The sequence below is a fragment of the Pimephales promelas genome, chromosome 3 (assembly GCF_988280905.1).
Source record: "Pimephales promelas chromosome 3, fPimPro1.hap1.1, whole genome shotgun sequence".
In the NCBI taxonomy this organism is placed as follows: domain Eukaryota; kingdom Metazoa; phylum Chordata; class Actinopteri; order Cypriniformes; family Leuciscidae; genus Pimephales; species Pimephales promelas.
Genome location: NC_142771.1, coordinates 18,258,645 through 18,275,707, shown reverse-complemented (window position 1 = coordinate 18,275,707; position 17,063 = coordinate 18,258,645). Strand labels below are relative to the sequence as shown.

The window sequence follows — 17,063 nt, the reverse complement described above, 5'->3', positions numbered from 1 at the left end:
TGCATTACTTTTTAACTATGTAATGAATTACGTGTAGTGCAATGAAGAAGTGTCCGATCTGTCCATAGGTGTTCAGAATAAACATTATATAAACTAGTTACAGTATATGCCATAGAAATTAAATGTGGGGATTGGTCAATAACCTTTGTGTTATGTATTTTCCCCTCCAGATAATGTGTACAGAGAATGTCTGGCTAATGGCACCTGGGCAAAGAAAGGAAACTACTCCCAATGTCAGGAAATCCTCAACGAGGAGGTATGTGGTTCCACATACACATTATATATCATCATAACCTTCACAAATGAACACAACTTTAAGTTTGAAGTGTAAATATAATAGGCAGAAGTCAAAAGCTGAACATAGGCCTATAAACTAAACGCATGGCTTCGACGTCACTATCACTAAGTTTCTGAAAAAACTTTCAGTCTTTAAGAGAGCAACTAGATGAGTTTGGCTGATCACTATTCTGTATAATGCACTGTTTTCATTGAAGCGTGCACACACATGTCAATCGCACACAGAAAGAGGAGATTGCGCTGCCCAAATAGAAACATTCAGGAGCACAGAAACTTATCAACGCTGCCCGGGATTTTTAGAGATGCTGAATAACTGAATAGACTCAGGTAATTCACACACGCTTTAATTATTAATTCAAATAAATGTAATCTTATGCCCTACTTTATGTCTGTGATCTGATTTAAAGCTGGCAGAATGCTAGATCTAATGAGCCACAACTGACAAAAATAACTGTAAATTTTGCTGCAAACATGAATAACAGCTTTAAGTTGTCAATGCTGGCAAATGACTATGGTATAAGCGGGATAATCCACGCATTGCATTGGGTGGTTTGGGTGGTCTTCAATGTCGTGCATTAAAATCGTTTAATGCACAGCTAGCCATGGATTATCCCTTAAGCCGGGTGCTGACTGCTCTTTATAATAGTCTCTTGCAATTGTTGCTTATCGGACTGTATACGAACATGATCATCGCTGTTATCCATGTCACACCGTAAGATCTCAGTTGTCATTGATGTCAGACTTTACGACAGTTAAGACATGTTTAAAAAAGAGTTTTACATCATCAATCAAAGACACGTTCGTTCACAGTGAGCTGCCTTTACACGCAGGATTGAAATGGACGCTACAAAGAAATCTCTAATGTTAATTTTGGTCAAAGACAATTTGACGGTCGTTGCAGGAGAAGACACACTGCAGGACTGTGAGTCAAACCTTCTGACACTGCCAGAATTTCGCCTGAGGTAAAATTTAATTACAACGGTTAATCGGCTGTCATTGAATATGTCAAACTAACTATGAAAGACAGAGGATTCTTTTAGGATTTGCCAAATTTGACTCCAACGGCCAAATCACGGCCAATATCGCACTGTGTGCACTCGGCTTTACATAAAATGTTAAAATGTCATGAGCTTGTGTTCACCACGGACCTTATTTCAAGCATTTAACCAAAAACCAATTCAAAACCCAATTGATGAAACTGGAAGTGCTAAAATGCTAAATTGTATCTGGGTTTTGGCCTTTTGGCCAAACATATCTCTATAAGGTTTTAATTGTAGAATAATATGTTTTTTTTAGTTAAATTATTTGGATACAGATGAAAAAAAAAATCCTTTGTGCAAAAGGTCAGATGTTCTTGCTTTGCATAGAACCACATGCTACTCATTATATAGTTTGCAGTAAAATGATTCTATTAAATTAGAGTTAATAGTGTGTGAAGTGTAAAGTGTTTTCACGTGTGGCCTTAGACATGTATACTCCATACATGCAAGCCAATGCAAAAAGCTTTGCAGAAGGTTACTTTTCTTCACACTCTGGATCAGGTCCCATTTACTACCTTTAGACTTTGAGAATATAATATATTGTGAGGGTTAAAGTAGTGTTGTTGAAAGAGTGACACTTGTCACGTTTTCATAGCCTGACTTCGTCATACTCGTATTCTAAGAATGTGAGTCTGATACTGCTCTGTATTGCTTTGATCATGAGGCGTGTCTTAACCATGTCTTAACCGAACCAGAAAAAAAAGAAAAAGAAAAAAAAAACTGCACTCAATTGGATAGACCTACAACCAATCCGAGCAACGCTGAGCTACGTATAGTCGTCAACAGAACTCAACTGCACTCATGCTGGAAGAAGTAATAAAATAATGAGTGTTGCTTCTTTTACTTGGTCCTCCATGAGTGTGACCATAGTAGAAACCACAATGACCACAGGGTTTTTATTACGTCCCATCTTCTTAGCAACTGTAGGAGCCAGCTGATAATTTAAACTTTTGCCGAATCCCGTAAGAAAGACGGCAAACACATCTTTCCGATTGACAAATGCCTTGATTGCAGTTCTCTGTTTGTCTTTTAAAATGAATGTGCTGTCGATTTCTTTTACAATAGACGCGATAGCGGAATCTATACATCTCAATTCTCGAGCTGCTGTCAACTTTGAGGGAAACCAGTACAACCCAAGGTGTCTTTGATAACATGATGGTTATGTAACTCCAGATCATCTGTCCATCATTGTATAAAGCCCGCCCTGGGAATTTGATTGGACTGACGATTTCTGAACCGATCATAATTACTCCTCAATGGATTGAGTTCAGACCGAACTTCCCGACCAAAAAAATGGCATTTAGCGTTCTTCATTCAGAAAGCTCACTGTAAGACTCCAAAGACTGCACAATAGAGTCAATGCATTCTTGTTGAGAGTTGTCACTTGGAATATTTAGCAAGACTGTCATCCGACCTTCAGGGGCAGACATGGTTTGCTTTTTATTTGCAACTTATCTTTATGCTCTTTTATGTGTTTCAAATGTCCCAGCTAGATGCTGGTTGGCAAAGTTTGTTGGATTCTTGGATATAAATAGCAAATGCACTCATAACTGTCTTTTCGGCTTCAGAAATTTAATTTTGGAATTTACATACATTTTCTTAGAAATAAAAATACATATTTCAGTAAAAAACTTTTAAAGCCCTATACATATAGGAATATATATATATATATATATATATATATATATATATATATATACACACACACACACACACACACACCTAAAGGATTAATAGGAATACCTGTTCAATTTCTCATTAATGCAATTATCTAATCAACTAATCAAACAACCACATGGCAGTTGCTTCAATGCATTTAGGGGTGTGGTCCTGGTCAAGACAATCTCCTGAACTCCAAACTGAATGTCAGAATGGGAAAGAAAGGTGATTTAAGCAATTTTGAGCGTGGCATGGTTGTTGGTGCCAGACGGGCCGGTCTGAGTATTTCACAATCTGCTCAGTTACTGGGATTTTCACGCACAACCATTTCTAGGGTTTACAAAGAATGGTGTGAAAAGGGAAAAACATCAGTTTGTGGCAGTCCTGTGGGCGAAAATCCTTTGTTGATGCGAGAGGTCAGAGGAGAATGGGCCGACTGATTCAAGCTGATAGAAGAGCAACTTTGACTGAAATAACCACTCATTAAAACCGAGGTATGCAGAAAAGCATTTGTGAAGCCACAACACGCACAACCTTGAGGCAAATGGGCTACAACAGCAGAAGACCCCACAAGGTACCACTCATCTCATCTACAAATAGGAAAAAGAGGCTACAATTTGCAAGAGCTCACCAAAATTGGTCACCAAGACTGAAAAAGTGTTGCCTGGTCTGATGAGTCTCGATTTCTGTTGAGAGATTCAGATGGTAGAGTCAGAATTTGGCGTAAACAGAATGGGAACATGAATCCATAATGCCTTGTTACCACTGTGGAGGCTGGTGGTGGTGGTGTAATGGGGTGGGGGATGTTTTATTGACACACTTTAGGCCACTTAGTTCCAAATGGGCATCATTGAAATGCCACGGCCTACCTGAGCATTGTTTCTGACCATGTCCAACCCTTTATGGCCACCATGTACCCATCCTCTGATGGCTAATTCCAGCAGGATAATGCACCATGTCACAAAGCTTGAATCATTTAAAATTGGCTTCTTGAACATGACAATGAGTTCACTGTATTAAAATGGCCCCCACAGTCACCAGATCTCAATAGAGATCCCAATAGAGCATATTTGGGATGTGGTAGAACCGGAGGTTTGTGTCCTGGATGTGCATCCCACAAATCTCCAGCAACTGCAAGATGTTATCCTATCAATATGGTGTATATATATATACACTCTAAAAATGCTGGGTTGTTTTAACCCAACTTTGGGTCAAATATGGACAAACCCAAACGTTGGGTTAAAAAATGTAATTAAAAAAAAATAACCCAATGGCTGTATATATATATATATATATTTATAAAACGGTTAGTTCCAATCCTTGATTCTGATTGGTCAATAGCTGTGCTTTATTCACGATAAAACACGGCTATGACCGCTTCACCCAACGGTTCTATTTATCACTGCGCCCTTAGCAACACCCTTAGCAACCACACATATCAACATAGGCTAAACAGAAAAAAACTTGAGAATTAAAAGGCTAAAATGTTTAAAGTAAATTTCGATTTACTAGGTGGCATGACGATGGATAAGTGGTTTGAGGAACAATTTGGAGAGACTTCTACAAATACGAAACGTCATGCTGAAGTGCTGAAATGTAACACTGACACATTCGAGAAGACAAATACGTAATGAAAAAAAATACCGTGCAGCAAACCCATGAATGGGCAGTGAAATGCTTCGGTGATTGGTGTAGTGAAAAGGGTTGCAGCATAGATTTTAAACAAATCACCAAGACGGAACTCAACGCACTTATCCATGACTTCTACGGAAAAATATGGGATCAGTATCTATGTAGCGTTACGTGCGGGTCTGAACAGATTCCTAAATGATCCACCGAGTTTGTCCTGGTGTCTGATAAGAGACAGCGAATTCACCTTATCCAATAATGTTTTCATTGGAGTCGTAAAGACAATGAGAAGAGAGGGCCGTGATAAAACGGAGCATCACACACCGATTTCTACTAAAGATTTCAGCACCATAAAACTGTCCGATGCGCTTAAGCCCACCACACCTGTCACTACACCAGTCACCGAAGCATTTCACTGCCCATTGGGTTTGCTGCACGGCATTTTTTTCATTACGAGTCTTCTCAAATGTATCAAATTTACATTTCAGCACTTCAGCATGACGGTTCGTATTTGTAGAAGTCTCTCCAAATTGTTCCTCAAACCACTTATCCATCGCCATGCCACCTAGTATAAATCGAAATTTACTTCGATTTATTTACGAAATTTACCTAGTATAAAACGAAACATTTTAGCCTTTTTAAGTTATGTCTGTGACATTCTTGCTGCAACAGAAAACACCGCTGACAGCGCTGAGCCCCAACTAAAATATCACCGCAGTGGAGCCGATTGAAATGAGACAAATATAAATGCATGCACAATAAACGGAGATGTTCAAATACATTTAAATAAACAACAATAAATAAAGTATCTCTTGTTAGGCAGCATTTTAGCAAATAAATTAATAACTAGATTAAAGACCTAACTGTTATCTATCAAAATATGTGCCTTTGTGTTTTTTTGTTTTTTTATTTTAGATTTGTATTTTGCTGAGAGATAAGCTATGCCTATTTGTGTGAGGACATTTCACAAATTTTGTGTTGTAAAAAATAAAAAGAATGAGACAAAGTTTGAGAATGGTTTGTTGTTTTTATTTGAGCTTTCCTGCATATTACACATTGGAACGTTGTTGTTCACAGTCAGGGAGGGACTATTTTCTGGCGGAAGGAATGTTTTTATTGATTAAACTACATGAAAGTTGTACTAATACATTTTATTTTAATATTGTGTGGCAACTGTTTTATAAAAGCAATAAGGTACTCGAGGCAAGTGCTGTATCGTGAATAAGTAACGGCTGAAGGGGTTGCAGGTACTCCGCTTCGCGTCGTGCCTAACAACGCCCTTCAGCCGTTACTTATTCACGATACAGCACAGCCTCTCGTACCTTATTGCTTACATATAGCGCATCCATCTAGGCGAGTCTGAAACACAGACATGGCTGTGTTTTACTGAGACATTGATACTGCATGTCTACAAGATTCATTAGCTGCCCTTTGGTGTAACAGAAGTAACATGGGGGGGAGATTAATAATGTATGGGCTTTTATCTTTCCTCAAAGGAAGCAATTTAACCAGGCATGCTAAGCCTTTGTTCACACAGGCCTGGCGAAAAGAGAAATCGCTCATTCAATCGTTCCAAGTCGGACAGAGGAGTGGGCTAGCAAGGATAATGCTCAGATTTATATTTAGACAGCACGGAGGGCTTTCACCACAGCTAGTGGCTTACTGGAGCATGTGATTCCCACTAGATGCTGTTTTTTTAGCGAGAGATTTTTAGCTTCACTACTGAGAGCATCGTTGGAATTGATATGTATTGTATTTAAAACTAAAAAAAGAGCCCCATTGTATTTAAAACTAGAAGAAAGCCTCTTAATCGTGTCATGCTTTTAGCATGTGATCTGCTGGAGGTTTTGTTTAGTAGCCTAAAGTTAGTAGCTACTCTTGATCCAGGCAAGTTGGATGCTGTGGTGGTCATGCAGGAGATGCAGAGTAGGTTCAAATCTGTTTCTGGTCTTACCAGTAATTGTATTTCTTTAATAAGAAATGTATATATTATATTTTATATAAAATATTCAAATATAAAATATATTTTCTTAAAAATAGAGGAGACTGAGGCCATTTAAAACACTTTGAAGTTAGTTTTGCCACAAAAATGCATCATTTACAGGCTTTTTTCTGCAAATATTGATATGATTAATTGCAATTAACGTATTTTATTAATCCACATATTATATAATGTAATCTTTTAATCAATTGACAGCCCGTTAAAAACATTGTGAAATAATCTGGCGTGACAGATTCTCTGTGATGTAGAGTTTTAATAAATGGGGCTTGTTTCTGTTCAAGTTTTTAGCACCTCCATCCATTATAGTTTAGTGTTGATTCATGAGCTATGTGCTGTAAAAGCAAATCACAGCGTGAGGTATTCATTCATGTCTCTTGATGCAAATTGAGAGTGCATTAAAATAAACACAGCAGTGTTCCGTGATAAAAAATGTCAGTTAAACCCGAGGTGATGATGACTTTTCAGCAGGTGATGATGCCTTTTTTTTTTTTAGAAACAAACAAACAAAAAAGACTATATTGTTTGGATTTAAAAGCAATTAAAACAAATAAAAAGCTGTAGCAATTATCCTTTATAGTGATATTTATGTGATGCACACAATTCTGCATGCAAGCCAACTGGCACAATGTGCCGCTGGGACATGTGACAGAACCCAGGTAGTCTAAAGCCACCCACTTACCTACTGTATTACACAGAATGCCAGGCAGACGTACTTTAGTTGCCGCCATCTGTTTCCTGCAGGATTGTTGATTTAATAATTAATAAGTTCTCTCACATAGGCGAACATGTGGTGACTCCGTGGTGCTCACAGTTTAGGCAAATGTGGAAATGGAGCCAGCAGGGGAGGCTGAACTTGCGTGCGTTTCATCCTGGGGGATGTACATGGCCAGGCAGGTTGAAAATCTGCATTCGCTCCACTCAAGGCTCAAAGTTTGGAATAGCAAGAGATGGTATGGGGATTGATTGAGCCAAAAATTTACAAACGAAATCACAGAGGCAGCACATAGCAATGCAGTGTCTCAGAAATAATATGATTTCAATTTGAAACACTAAAGGAATCACCACAGGCAGAGTGCAACAAGTTAATGAAGGCCAGTGACCGGTTCAGGCTCTCTGAGGCTCTCACGTCTAAAGATGCTCTTAATCCAATTGCACAATTTAATCATTACCCTCAGATGTTCAACGAGCCACAAGATTTTGAGGTCTTTCATCTAAAATTTAGCTTTTTTTTTTTTTCAACCACAGATTGCCATTATTTGCAAAGAAATCATAGTTCCCATTATAAAACACAATTCCCATTCCCCCACCTCTCCCTCTTTATTGAGAAAAAAAAAAAAAAACAGACCAAAAGTGTTTTTAATGAAATGTTCCCTGTAGCAGGAAAGGAGATCATAGGGTACGACATTAGATGTGATGATACTTAACCTCAATGAGCAATTGCCCTCAAACCACCTGGTTAGAAACATGCAGAAGATGTTTTGTTTCCTGTGGAGTGTGTAAGTTATACCTGCCGGTTTGAGAAGTTACACCCTTAAAAATAAAGTTTCCAAAAGGGGCTTTTCGCAGATATTGTCAAATAAGAATCATTTTGCATTACAAAACCATTTCAGTGTACAGGTCTTAAAACAAAGACTCTTAAGGGGGTCAGCGCCGCGTCGCGCAGTGCCACATCTTTAATATTCAAACACATTATTCTCTATGAGTGCACACACAACGGTGCTGCGCCATTCGGCGCATGTCCGCGGCGCCCAGCAATGGCTCATGTTCAAAATCCTGCTGCGCCACAGAGCACCATTTACATAGTTTTATATAAAATTTAAATTATTATTTTTTGTCTCAAATCGTTGCTATGCTCCAATATACATTTAGTTTTGCATTCATTTACAGAAATCAGCTGCTTGAATGACAATTGCTGATGTTATTGGATTTTTCAGGTGAGATTCTCAATTCAATCAGTTAACGGAAGCTCTGAGGTAAAGTTTTCAGGCTGCAGACTCAGCAACGATTGTATTTAATTGTACAGTACAATCATAACATAGAACAGACATTATCTTCATTTCATAATTTCATTAAACATAACAATATTGCTGGCCATACACTGATGAGAAAGTGCGCGTCCGGTGTGCGATACCTGGAGTTGTCCTAGACGTGGCGCGGCGCTACGCTTCTCGTCCGGTGTGCGACCCCCTTTAGTGTGAAGTACATTATAATAATTTTAAAGTGGCCCTGTTATGCTTTTTTTTTCTTCAGATTTTACCTTTCATGTGTGTTTTAGGTGTTTGTGAATGTAAAAGATCAGCAATGTTTCATAGATCAAAATGCATGATAAATGGAGATATTGTCTCACAGAAAAAAGAACAGATTCTGAACTTCATGAAACGAGTCCAGTCTTACTTCTTGCACAAACCTATGCAGCCTGAAAAAGGTGTTAAGATTCCTAAACCCCCATGCTCTCTCAACACAAGAAAGCACTCTACAGAGGAAAGTGCAACAAGAGGACATCGACAATGCATCTTACATTGCCTACAAGCTCCCTGCGGGGTTTGTAAGAGATAGGGTGCTAATGCAAGAATGTAGTCTGTAGTCCCAGCTTGCATCCACAGAGAACGCCCCCCTTTTAGGAAGCATTTCATGTATTTAGTGAAGTAGAAATTTTTCCAAAAGCCTGCAAGAAACTTGTATTATAAAAACACAAAATGATAGTAAAATTCTTAATGTGAGTGCAAGAGCTCCCATAGGCTCATGGCCCGTGAATCCATCTGGCTATAGACGACTCGTGGTCTAGCCAGGAGACAGCAGCATCCCGAGGGGAACATCTTGCGCTGTATTGGTGAGCATGCCACGGGTGTGTTGGTGCGCCGAGCCTCCTCTTAAAATAGGGCAAGCTTGATACAATGCAGGGATCAGGAGAGACTGCTTTGAAAAGCCCTTCTCTGAGGATTTAGTTAAAAGAAGTGGCATCTGACAGGGAGAGTTTAAACCCCTACTAATGCGCAAATCATTGAAAACATGGCTATTAAAGTCCTTTAGTCTCACGGTTGAAAGGGAAAATTTAAAGGTCGAGTGTGTAATTTTAGAACAGCACCAAAAAGAATTGCAATGTTTTCGTTTGAACAGCCCGAATGGGACGGACGTGATTTTAAAATACTAAAAATTAATACTTTTAGTCAGCGGGGATGCATTAAATTGATCGTAAGTTACAGTAAAGCAAAACCAACCCAACTAACATATTAGAATGATTTCTGAGGGGTTCACATGACACTGAATACTGAAATATAGCATACTGTATATTGAAATAGTTTAACTGTATATCAACTGTATGAGCTTCAAATTGTTCAAAATATAGCAGAAATGTAAACAAAATTATACCAAACCCCACAATTTAAATGGTATTGGTGGAAATGTGAATCCTTTATTTTTAAATAGTCCACCCCAAATTGAAAATTGTCATCATTTACTCATATTTAGTCTTATGACATTCCAAACATGTCTTCTTTTAGATTTTTTTTGGGGTGGGTGTCCACTGTTGTTGATCGCATTGACTTACATTGTATGGCCAAAACAGTGGCAAACACTTTTCAAAATATCTTTGTTTGTATTTTCGTATGAAGGTGTTGGAACATTTTTTTTTTTTTTTTTATGTAAACTCAGGGTGTCCGCGGGGTTTTAAAAAGTATTAAAAAGTGATAAATCAAAATTGTCAAATTTAAGGCCATTAAAAGTGTTAAATGTAGTCTGAGAGGTATTATTTTTTTTTAAATTAGGTATTATTTTTTTCAGACAATCAGGTGTCCTATTTTGTGTTTACGTTAGTCCGTATAAATATGGGCTTTAGCTTATCTGGGCACATTTAAAGATCTTTCATCTCTGTCTATGTTTGATGCTGACGTCATATTCAGTGGCTGGACGATATATAGAGGCTATATAACTCTGATATAAGTGATCACCCAGATTTAGACCTACCTATATTGTATTTATATAAAGCGTTCACAGGCAAATTTGCTTTAGCCTATGTAGATCTATATATTGCTTTTATTTCCCTTTTATTGAAATTAGGCAAACATAAATGTCAGGCGACACGATTGCTGGTTGCATGTCAATATCCATGGATCACTGGCTCTTTAGTAAGTTGTTAGGAGTCCAACTATATTGAGTCCAACATTTAGTTTAAATTGATCAAATTGTTAGTTTTAGTCGCATTTTCGTTTAATAGTTTCCCCTATTAAATCCAGTCACACAGCAGATCTTTTGCCACTCAGTCAGGCTGAGGGGGGTTGCACTGGCGGGAAAGTGATGTCAATGCATTCCCTCTATTGTTTGATGTGTAAACATCAATGTCAACTGGATGGGAGCTAATGCACTTCGGTCGCAAATGCAATCCACTAAACATAAAAATGGAATGCGTGCGTTATAAATGTCAAAATCTGTGTAATAGAAAGGTCGCTGGTTAACACTTGCAATTCAGCGTCGTGATGGTTTTTAAAAAAAATCTGAAGGTAGTAAAAAAGGTACTAAAAAGTAGTAAATTTAACTTAAGGATTACTGTATATACCCTGAAACTGTCCCTTTAAATTGTTATCAGATGTTTTTTTTTTTATGTACACACAAGCCTTTTAACATTGATCATAGTGCTTTTCAGATGATGAACGCTTTGGCAGACATCTTGGCGATGTATTTATGCATGAAAAGTAATGTAAAAAAGTAATATTTCTAATGGCTCTTAGGGGGACTGCTATGTTATGTTGAGCAAAAAATGTATTCAATGTTTTCCAAATTCTCTCCTAAAAGTATTACCTCATCCCTAAAGCAATAAGCACATCCGCCCTTGCTGTTTCTGATTGATTTGCCGTCTGAGCAATGTCTTCTGGGTTAAATTGTGCTAGCTGGCTAGTTCATGAGCCTTATAGATTTCGTAGGCACTTGATTCCAGAATTGCTTTTCCTCAACCTGCTTGAACAATCTGGTCCTCTGGTCTCAGTGGTCCGCGGGGTCTGCAGTGACCAGTGGGGGTTTGCATCACAGGCCTGTCCTGTGACGACCACAGGAATTCAGCGACAGATTTTTGCACCAGGAGGACACAGTCAGGGGCAAGAGAAAGGAAAGGTGCTGGGCCCATGATGGAAAAGCACACGATGCCTATATGCTCACACATAGTAACCTGAGTGTTACGTGATCAACATATGCTTCCTGGAATCGTTTGGCCAGGCTTTTGATATGATTTTGTCCAAAAACATTACATGTTAGGATAAACATAGGCATATGCATAGGCATAAACTTCAGCTTCATGTGAGTTGCTGTGCTATAAGCAAGTAATTCATTTGACTGAGCCAAAGCTATTCGCTTAATTAAAGGAATTATGTCAGGTTGGCAATCTTCATGATAGTGAAAACCATAAACCTCTACCTCACATCTGCCTATATATATGACACTGTATATTAAACCAGTTTTATTTGAATAGTTTAAACTAGAAAATGGATGCTGCTTTGATTATTGACTTTAATTTTTCATTATTGATTATTTAATAATTAAAAAATAATACCTTCCAATTGAATTTTAAAATATATTTTTCATTTATCTTGACACTGTCAGAGTTCCTAAGAGTTTTCGTGTTTGTTTGTTTTTTCGTTTTTTCTTTTTTTCTTTTTCTGTCCCAGTAATGCCCAAAAAGCTTTTAGGATGTTTTGGCCATGTTGGGATTTAGATGTCAGATATCTGCAGGACATCAGTCTCTCATCTTCCTAATGTGTTTCTCTCTCTCTTTGTGTGTGTGTCCCTTTGTGATCTTTAGAAGAAGAGCAAGCTGCATTACCACATTGCAGTCATCATAAACTACCTTGGACACTGCATCTCTCTGGGAGCCCTGCTGGTCGCCTTCATCCTCTTTATGAGACTCAGGTGGGTGAGTCCCTTGGCTCTGAGGGGTTTTCAAAAGCTGACGGAGTGGAATTGAACTTCTGCATTAGTCACACCCGTGGACTTGCATGAGAGATAATCATGTATGAGCTGCTGGTGCTACTCTGTTGTAAAGTAATTGGACAAAGGGATCACCCTTAGGGGTGAATTTCCTTTATTACTCAGGAGTCTTACTGGAGTCCTTCGTTATGTTTCATTTAAAGGTGAACTGTATAATTTCTTTGCCACTGACGAAATGGAATTGCAGAAATAACGACACAGCATTCTAATACAATGGCAAATCTTAGGTTCTGTAGATTGCTTTTGTCTTTGCAAGTAATCCCTAATAGTGATGTGCTGAAATGAAAATTCTGGGCCGAAACCGACAATTTTGGATGCACTCGGCCGTAAACCGAAAAAAAAATTGTTTTTTAACAGTTGTGCAAATAAAGATCCACAATTATCTGAATAACTGCACACAAAATCACAGAATGGCAGTGGGCCTCTATTCTGTTGCTGCATGTAAACGATGTGCAAAAACAGTAATAAAACTTAATCCAAACTGGAACTGTAAACAACATTTAAGCCTATGTGTAGCCTTAGGAAAGTTGTGCAATGAAAATTTTAAAGGGGTGATGTACTGAGAAATCAAATTTTCCTTGAGCTTTTGACATCTAAGAGGTCATCATATTATAAGAATATCCTATAAGTTTCAGAACTGAAAATGTCCTTGTCAGTCCAATATAAGCTTTTATTGACACAAGACTCAAGCAAACGACTCGTTTTTCAAAGTGGGATCCTATGACGTCGAAGTGGATAAAACACCACCCCCGCAGAAGAAGATCAACACCTACATCAACACGGCCACTTTAGCCCCGCCTACCGATTTGCGCATTACAAGCATATCTAAATAACATAGATTCCTACCTCGTGATGACAAACTGGAGCGAGCTACTGAGCAATACAGAATATTTTGCACTGCCTGGTTGTGGAAGAAGACAGTCGCTGCATAAGCTTCCTCTGGATTCCAATAGGACTTCATGGATAAACTTTATTTTTAATGACGTTCCAGCTGATGAGGTAAAACATTGTCCGTCTGTTCGCTTCATTTCACTGAGGATTGTTTTGTAAACAAGACTGGATTTTCAGACCGATTAAGAGTAAAGAACGGTGCTGTTCCATCTATATTGGATCTGACAGGAATGGTGCAACACACGGACTCTGAGTCGAACATGTATGGGCGAATCATTCCGGTTGAAATTTTACAACATTGGACGTTTTCTAAACAATTTCCCCCAAGTGCATCGACAGGTGAGTTGAAACTCATTATAATATGCAAAACTGTTCTCCACTCACAGCAGTGGGCGTTTACTTCCAAGTCTTCAGTGACGCCCATAAAAAACGAGCGTTTTTCAGCTAGGCTCAAAACTAGGGGACAAAATAGCCTATTACTTATTCATTTTAATGTTGTTGAATGCAAAAACTAAGCGACTGTCATAAGTTGATCTCAGACAACAATATAATAAAATTAAAAAATCCAGTTCATGATCCCATTTAACACATAAAATTGGACAGCTGTTTATTTAATCAGATGTCTTATTTAGGCAGGTTTCTCTTTAAGAACAAAAGTGGCTCAGCTTTTTGACAAGAAAGACAGTTCCTCTTCTCATTAAGAACATGAGATGCTGGACTGAATAGTTTCTAACTGTCTGTGCTGGTGCTTGGGGCGGATAAATACCTGCGTGCAGTCCGCACAAGCAATGGGAAGTGGCCTTTGTTTGTGCACCAATACAGTACTTCTCTATTTATTGTGCGGCTGCCCTTGTTCCAACACCGCTATGAATCGTGGTGCTTTCCTGTAAAAATTCGTCAAACGTTTCTGAAAGTGAGGGAGTGTACGCCTCCTCACTTGTACGTAACCGTTTATCGGGCACCTTTTGCGCTCCACTCCCTGTCAAGTCAAGTTTCAATATCAGTCAGCTCTCGATGGCATGGGAGGGGTGAGTGACATTAATTTTCGGTTTACGTTTTTGGCTGTTTTTTTTTTTTGGGGGGGGGGTTTTGCCCGAAACCGATAATAGCATTTTTGGCAGAAATTTTGGTGAGCCCCTAACCCCAAATATCCCAATATCCCCACAAATGATCGCCTTTCTAGATAGCTCCGCTAATGTGTCCAGTGTCCTTTGCTTGGATCAACTTTAAATCAGTTTAACTAAGAGGGACATAAGTCCAGCCCCAAACACAAATATGGGCTTCTTGTCACATCTCATCAGTACATCAATTGATTTCCAGCTGCTGACTGAAACTATACATCAGGTGGCCAACTGAATGACAGGGAACAGAGAATTATATATTCCTCTGTGAGATCACAGGCGACAAGCCCTGTTTGGACTCAGGTTTCTTGGGTCTAAGGACAACCTGTATAGGTTATCTCTCACTTGTCAAGGCACCTGAGAAATCGATATGTCATGGGTCAGCGGAGTGCTCCCCAGCAATGAGATATCAGACTAATGGTGCAGAAATTAAGATAACATACCGGGATATCAAGGGCATCAGTGTTGTGCAAGTTACTTCCAAACTGCAAAACATTATATATTACGTGTTACTGTTATTTAAAAGGAATTTATTACCGTACAATATTACTGTCTCAGAATTGTAATGCAATACTCCTGTATTACTTTTGAGTTACTTTCACCAAAATAACTATACAGAAGTAGGACTTAAAACTAATATTTGACTAGGACTGTAGCGATATGAAACCGAAATCGCAACACTCAAATCCACAAACCTGTAGAATCGCAACACACCCCTTTCAACTCCCAGCATTATCCTTCCCGTCCAGATCCAATTCTACCACATCTTTAAATTACTATTAGTATTATTTGAAGTTGACATAGTAAAATACGTAGACCTAGACCACAAAACTAGTTGAAAAAAAAATTATTTAAAATTGGGGAATTCAGGGGTTATGGACATGACATTTGCGGTCAAAATTTGAAATATTGATTTTCAGAAAATGCACTTAATACCAATATATTGAAAAGGCTGTTTATCCATATAGGCTACTCCCTTAAAGGAGTCCAGACATTAGAAAAATTTCAGTCTACACATGCGTTTTATTTTTAATATTGGACAAGCATTCATGTGTGTCAAAAAAAAAACTTATATAATATATTTTTATAAATAAATGTTTTTGTAATTATGTGAATTACACTGTGCAAATCAGATGAGGAAGGGTTGGCTCTCCACAGAACATTTTTCGCATTTATGACAGTTCTCTGTTACGGACGTGACCGCTCTGAAGCGGCTCTAAAAGATGCTTTAAAACTTTCACAGATACCTCAAACAGAAGACACAAAGCCTTTCTTTAAAGTGAATTTTGTTTTGTATCATAATTTTAATCAATGTTTCATCAACCAATTGACTTGATTTAATAAATAAGAAGTAAAAGCAGTCAATTATAGATAATCACGATACGGAGGCGACGGCACGTGAACTGGAGCTCGTCTCATATACCGAAACTCAGCGTAAAAGTGTAGTAAATGCTATCTCACGACCAATTCGTACGAGTGATTAAAAAGTGGCTAATTCGTATTAATTCATACGACCTCACTCGTACGAATTCCTATGATTTGTCTAAACCCACGTGATGGGTAGGTTTAGGGGCGGGGTCAGGGGTAGATCATTCATACGAATTCATGCGAATTGGCCAACTTGTAAAATATGTACGATTTAGCAAAAGTGTGAGGTCGTACGAATTGCTACGAATTAGGCACCTCGTAAAATTCGTACGTATTGGTAAAGCCTACTCCACAGACCTGAGAAATATATCTATATTGAAATGTCTTCTTGTAAACAGAACAATTCAAAACGAAAGAAAACAGACTGCTCTCTGCTTATGAAATGTGCATTTCTCTCTAGCGCATTGACAAGCCCACTGTGTAGATCGCGAGTCAGCATCCCCAACTTCATCTACGTTAATAAACAATTAAAATTTTTCCTTGCTTTTGCCGGTTCTTTGTGTCAGCTTTTAGGTGTTTTATCCACAGCGCCACCGACCACCCTTACTACCGGTACTTAAGCGCGCCACCACTGCATCAAAAACATGATTGCTTGATGAAAACATGAAAAATACCGCGAATGTATAGTCTTTCTCACGAATGTATAGTCTTCTTCATGCCATCTTCACCCATTACCCGCGAGCACAGAGGCCGAAATCATGACTCACCTCCTGTAAAAAAGAAACGCTGCCATTTATTCTTTATTTACAAACAAGTAAAATATTACTGAAAATTGATTAGTTATGCCTTACACTACTGTGTTACAGCAAAAAGTAAAATGTTACTGTAATGTATTACTTTTGTAATGCGTTACTCCCAACACTGAAGGGCATGCACACTCCTCTTCATCTCATATTCCCAGTCCGGAAGTATTATTGAGCTGGCTCTCATCAATCAAACTGAGAGACTTGTTTTCTGTGGGATCGTGTCCAAGGCTTAATTAGCCTGGATCAATGTTGTGGCAAACTGGATGTGAGGAGGAGG

The 17,063-nt window shown here is 38.4% G+C and overlaps 1 protein-coding gene across 1 annotated transcript in view; it reads left to right on the top strand.

The window, feature by feature from the left end:
* crhr1 (corticotropin releasing hormone receptor 1) overlaps positions 1–17,063 on the top strand; it is a 126,438-nt gene that overhangs the window by 64,619 nt on the left and 44,756 nt on the right. Inside the window, exons 5-6 of the mRNA XM_039686822.2 lie at positions 171–256; positions 12,416–12,522. Coding sequence (XP_039542756.1) covers positions 171–256; positions 12,416–12,522 — 193 coding nt within the window. The remainder of the gene's footprint in view (positions 1–170; positions 257–12,415; positions 12,523–17,063) is intronic.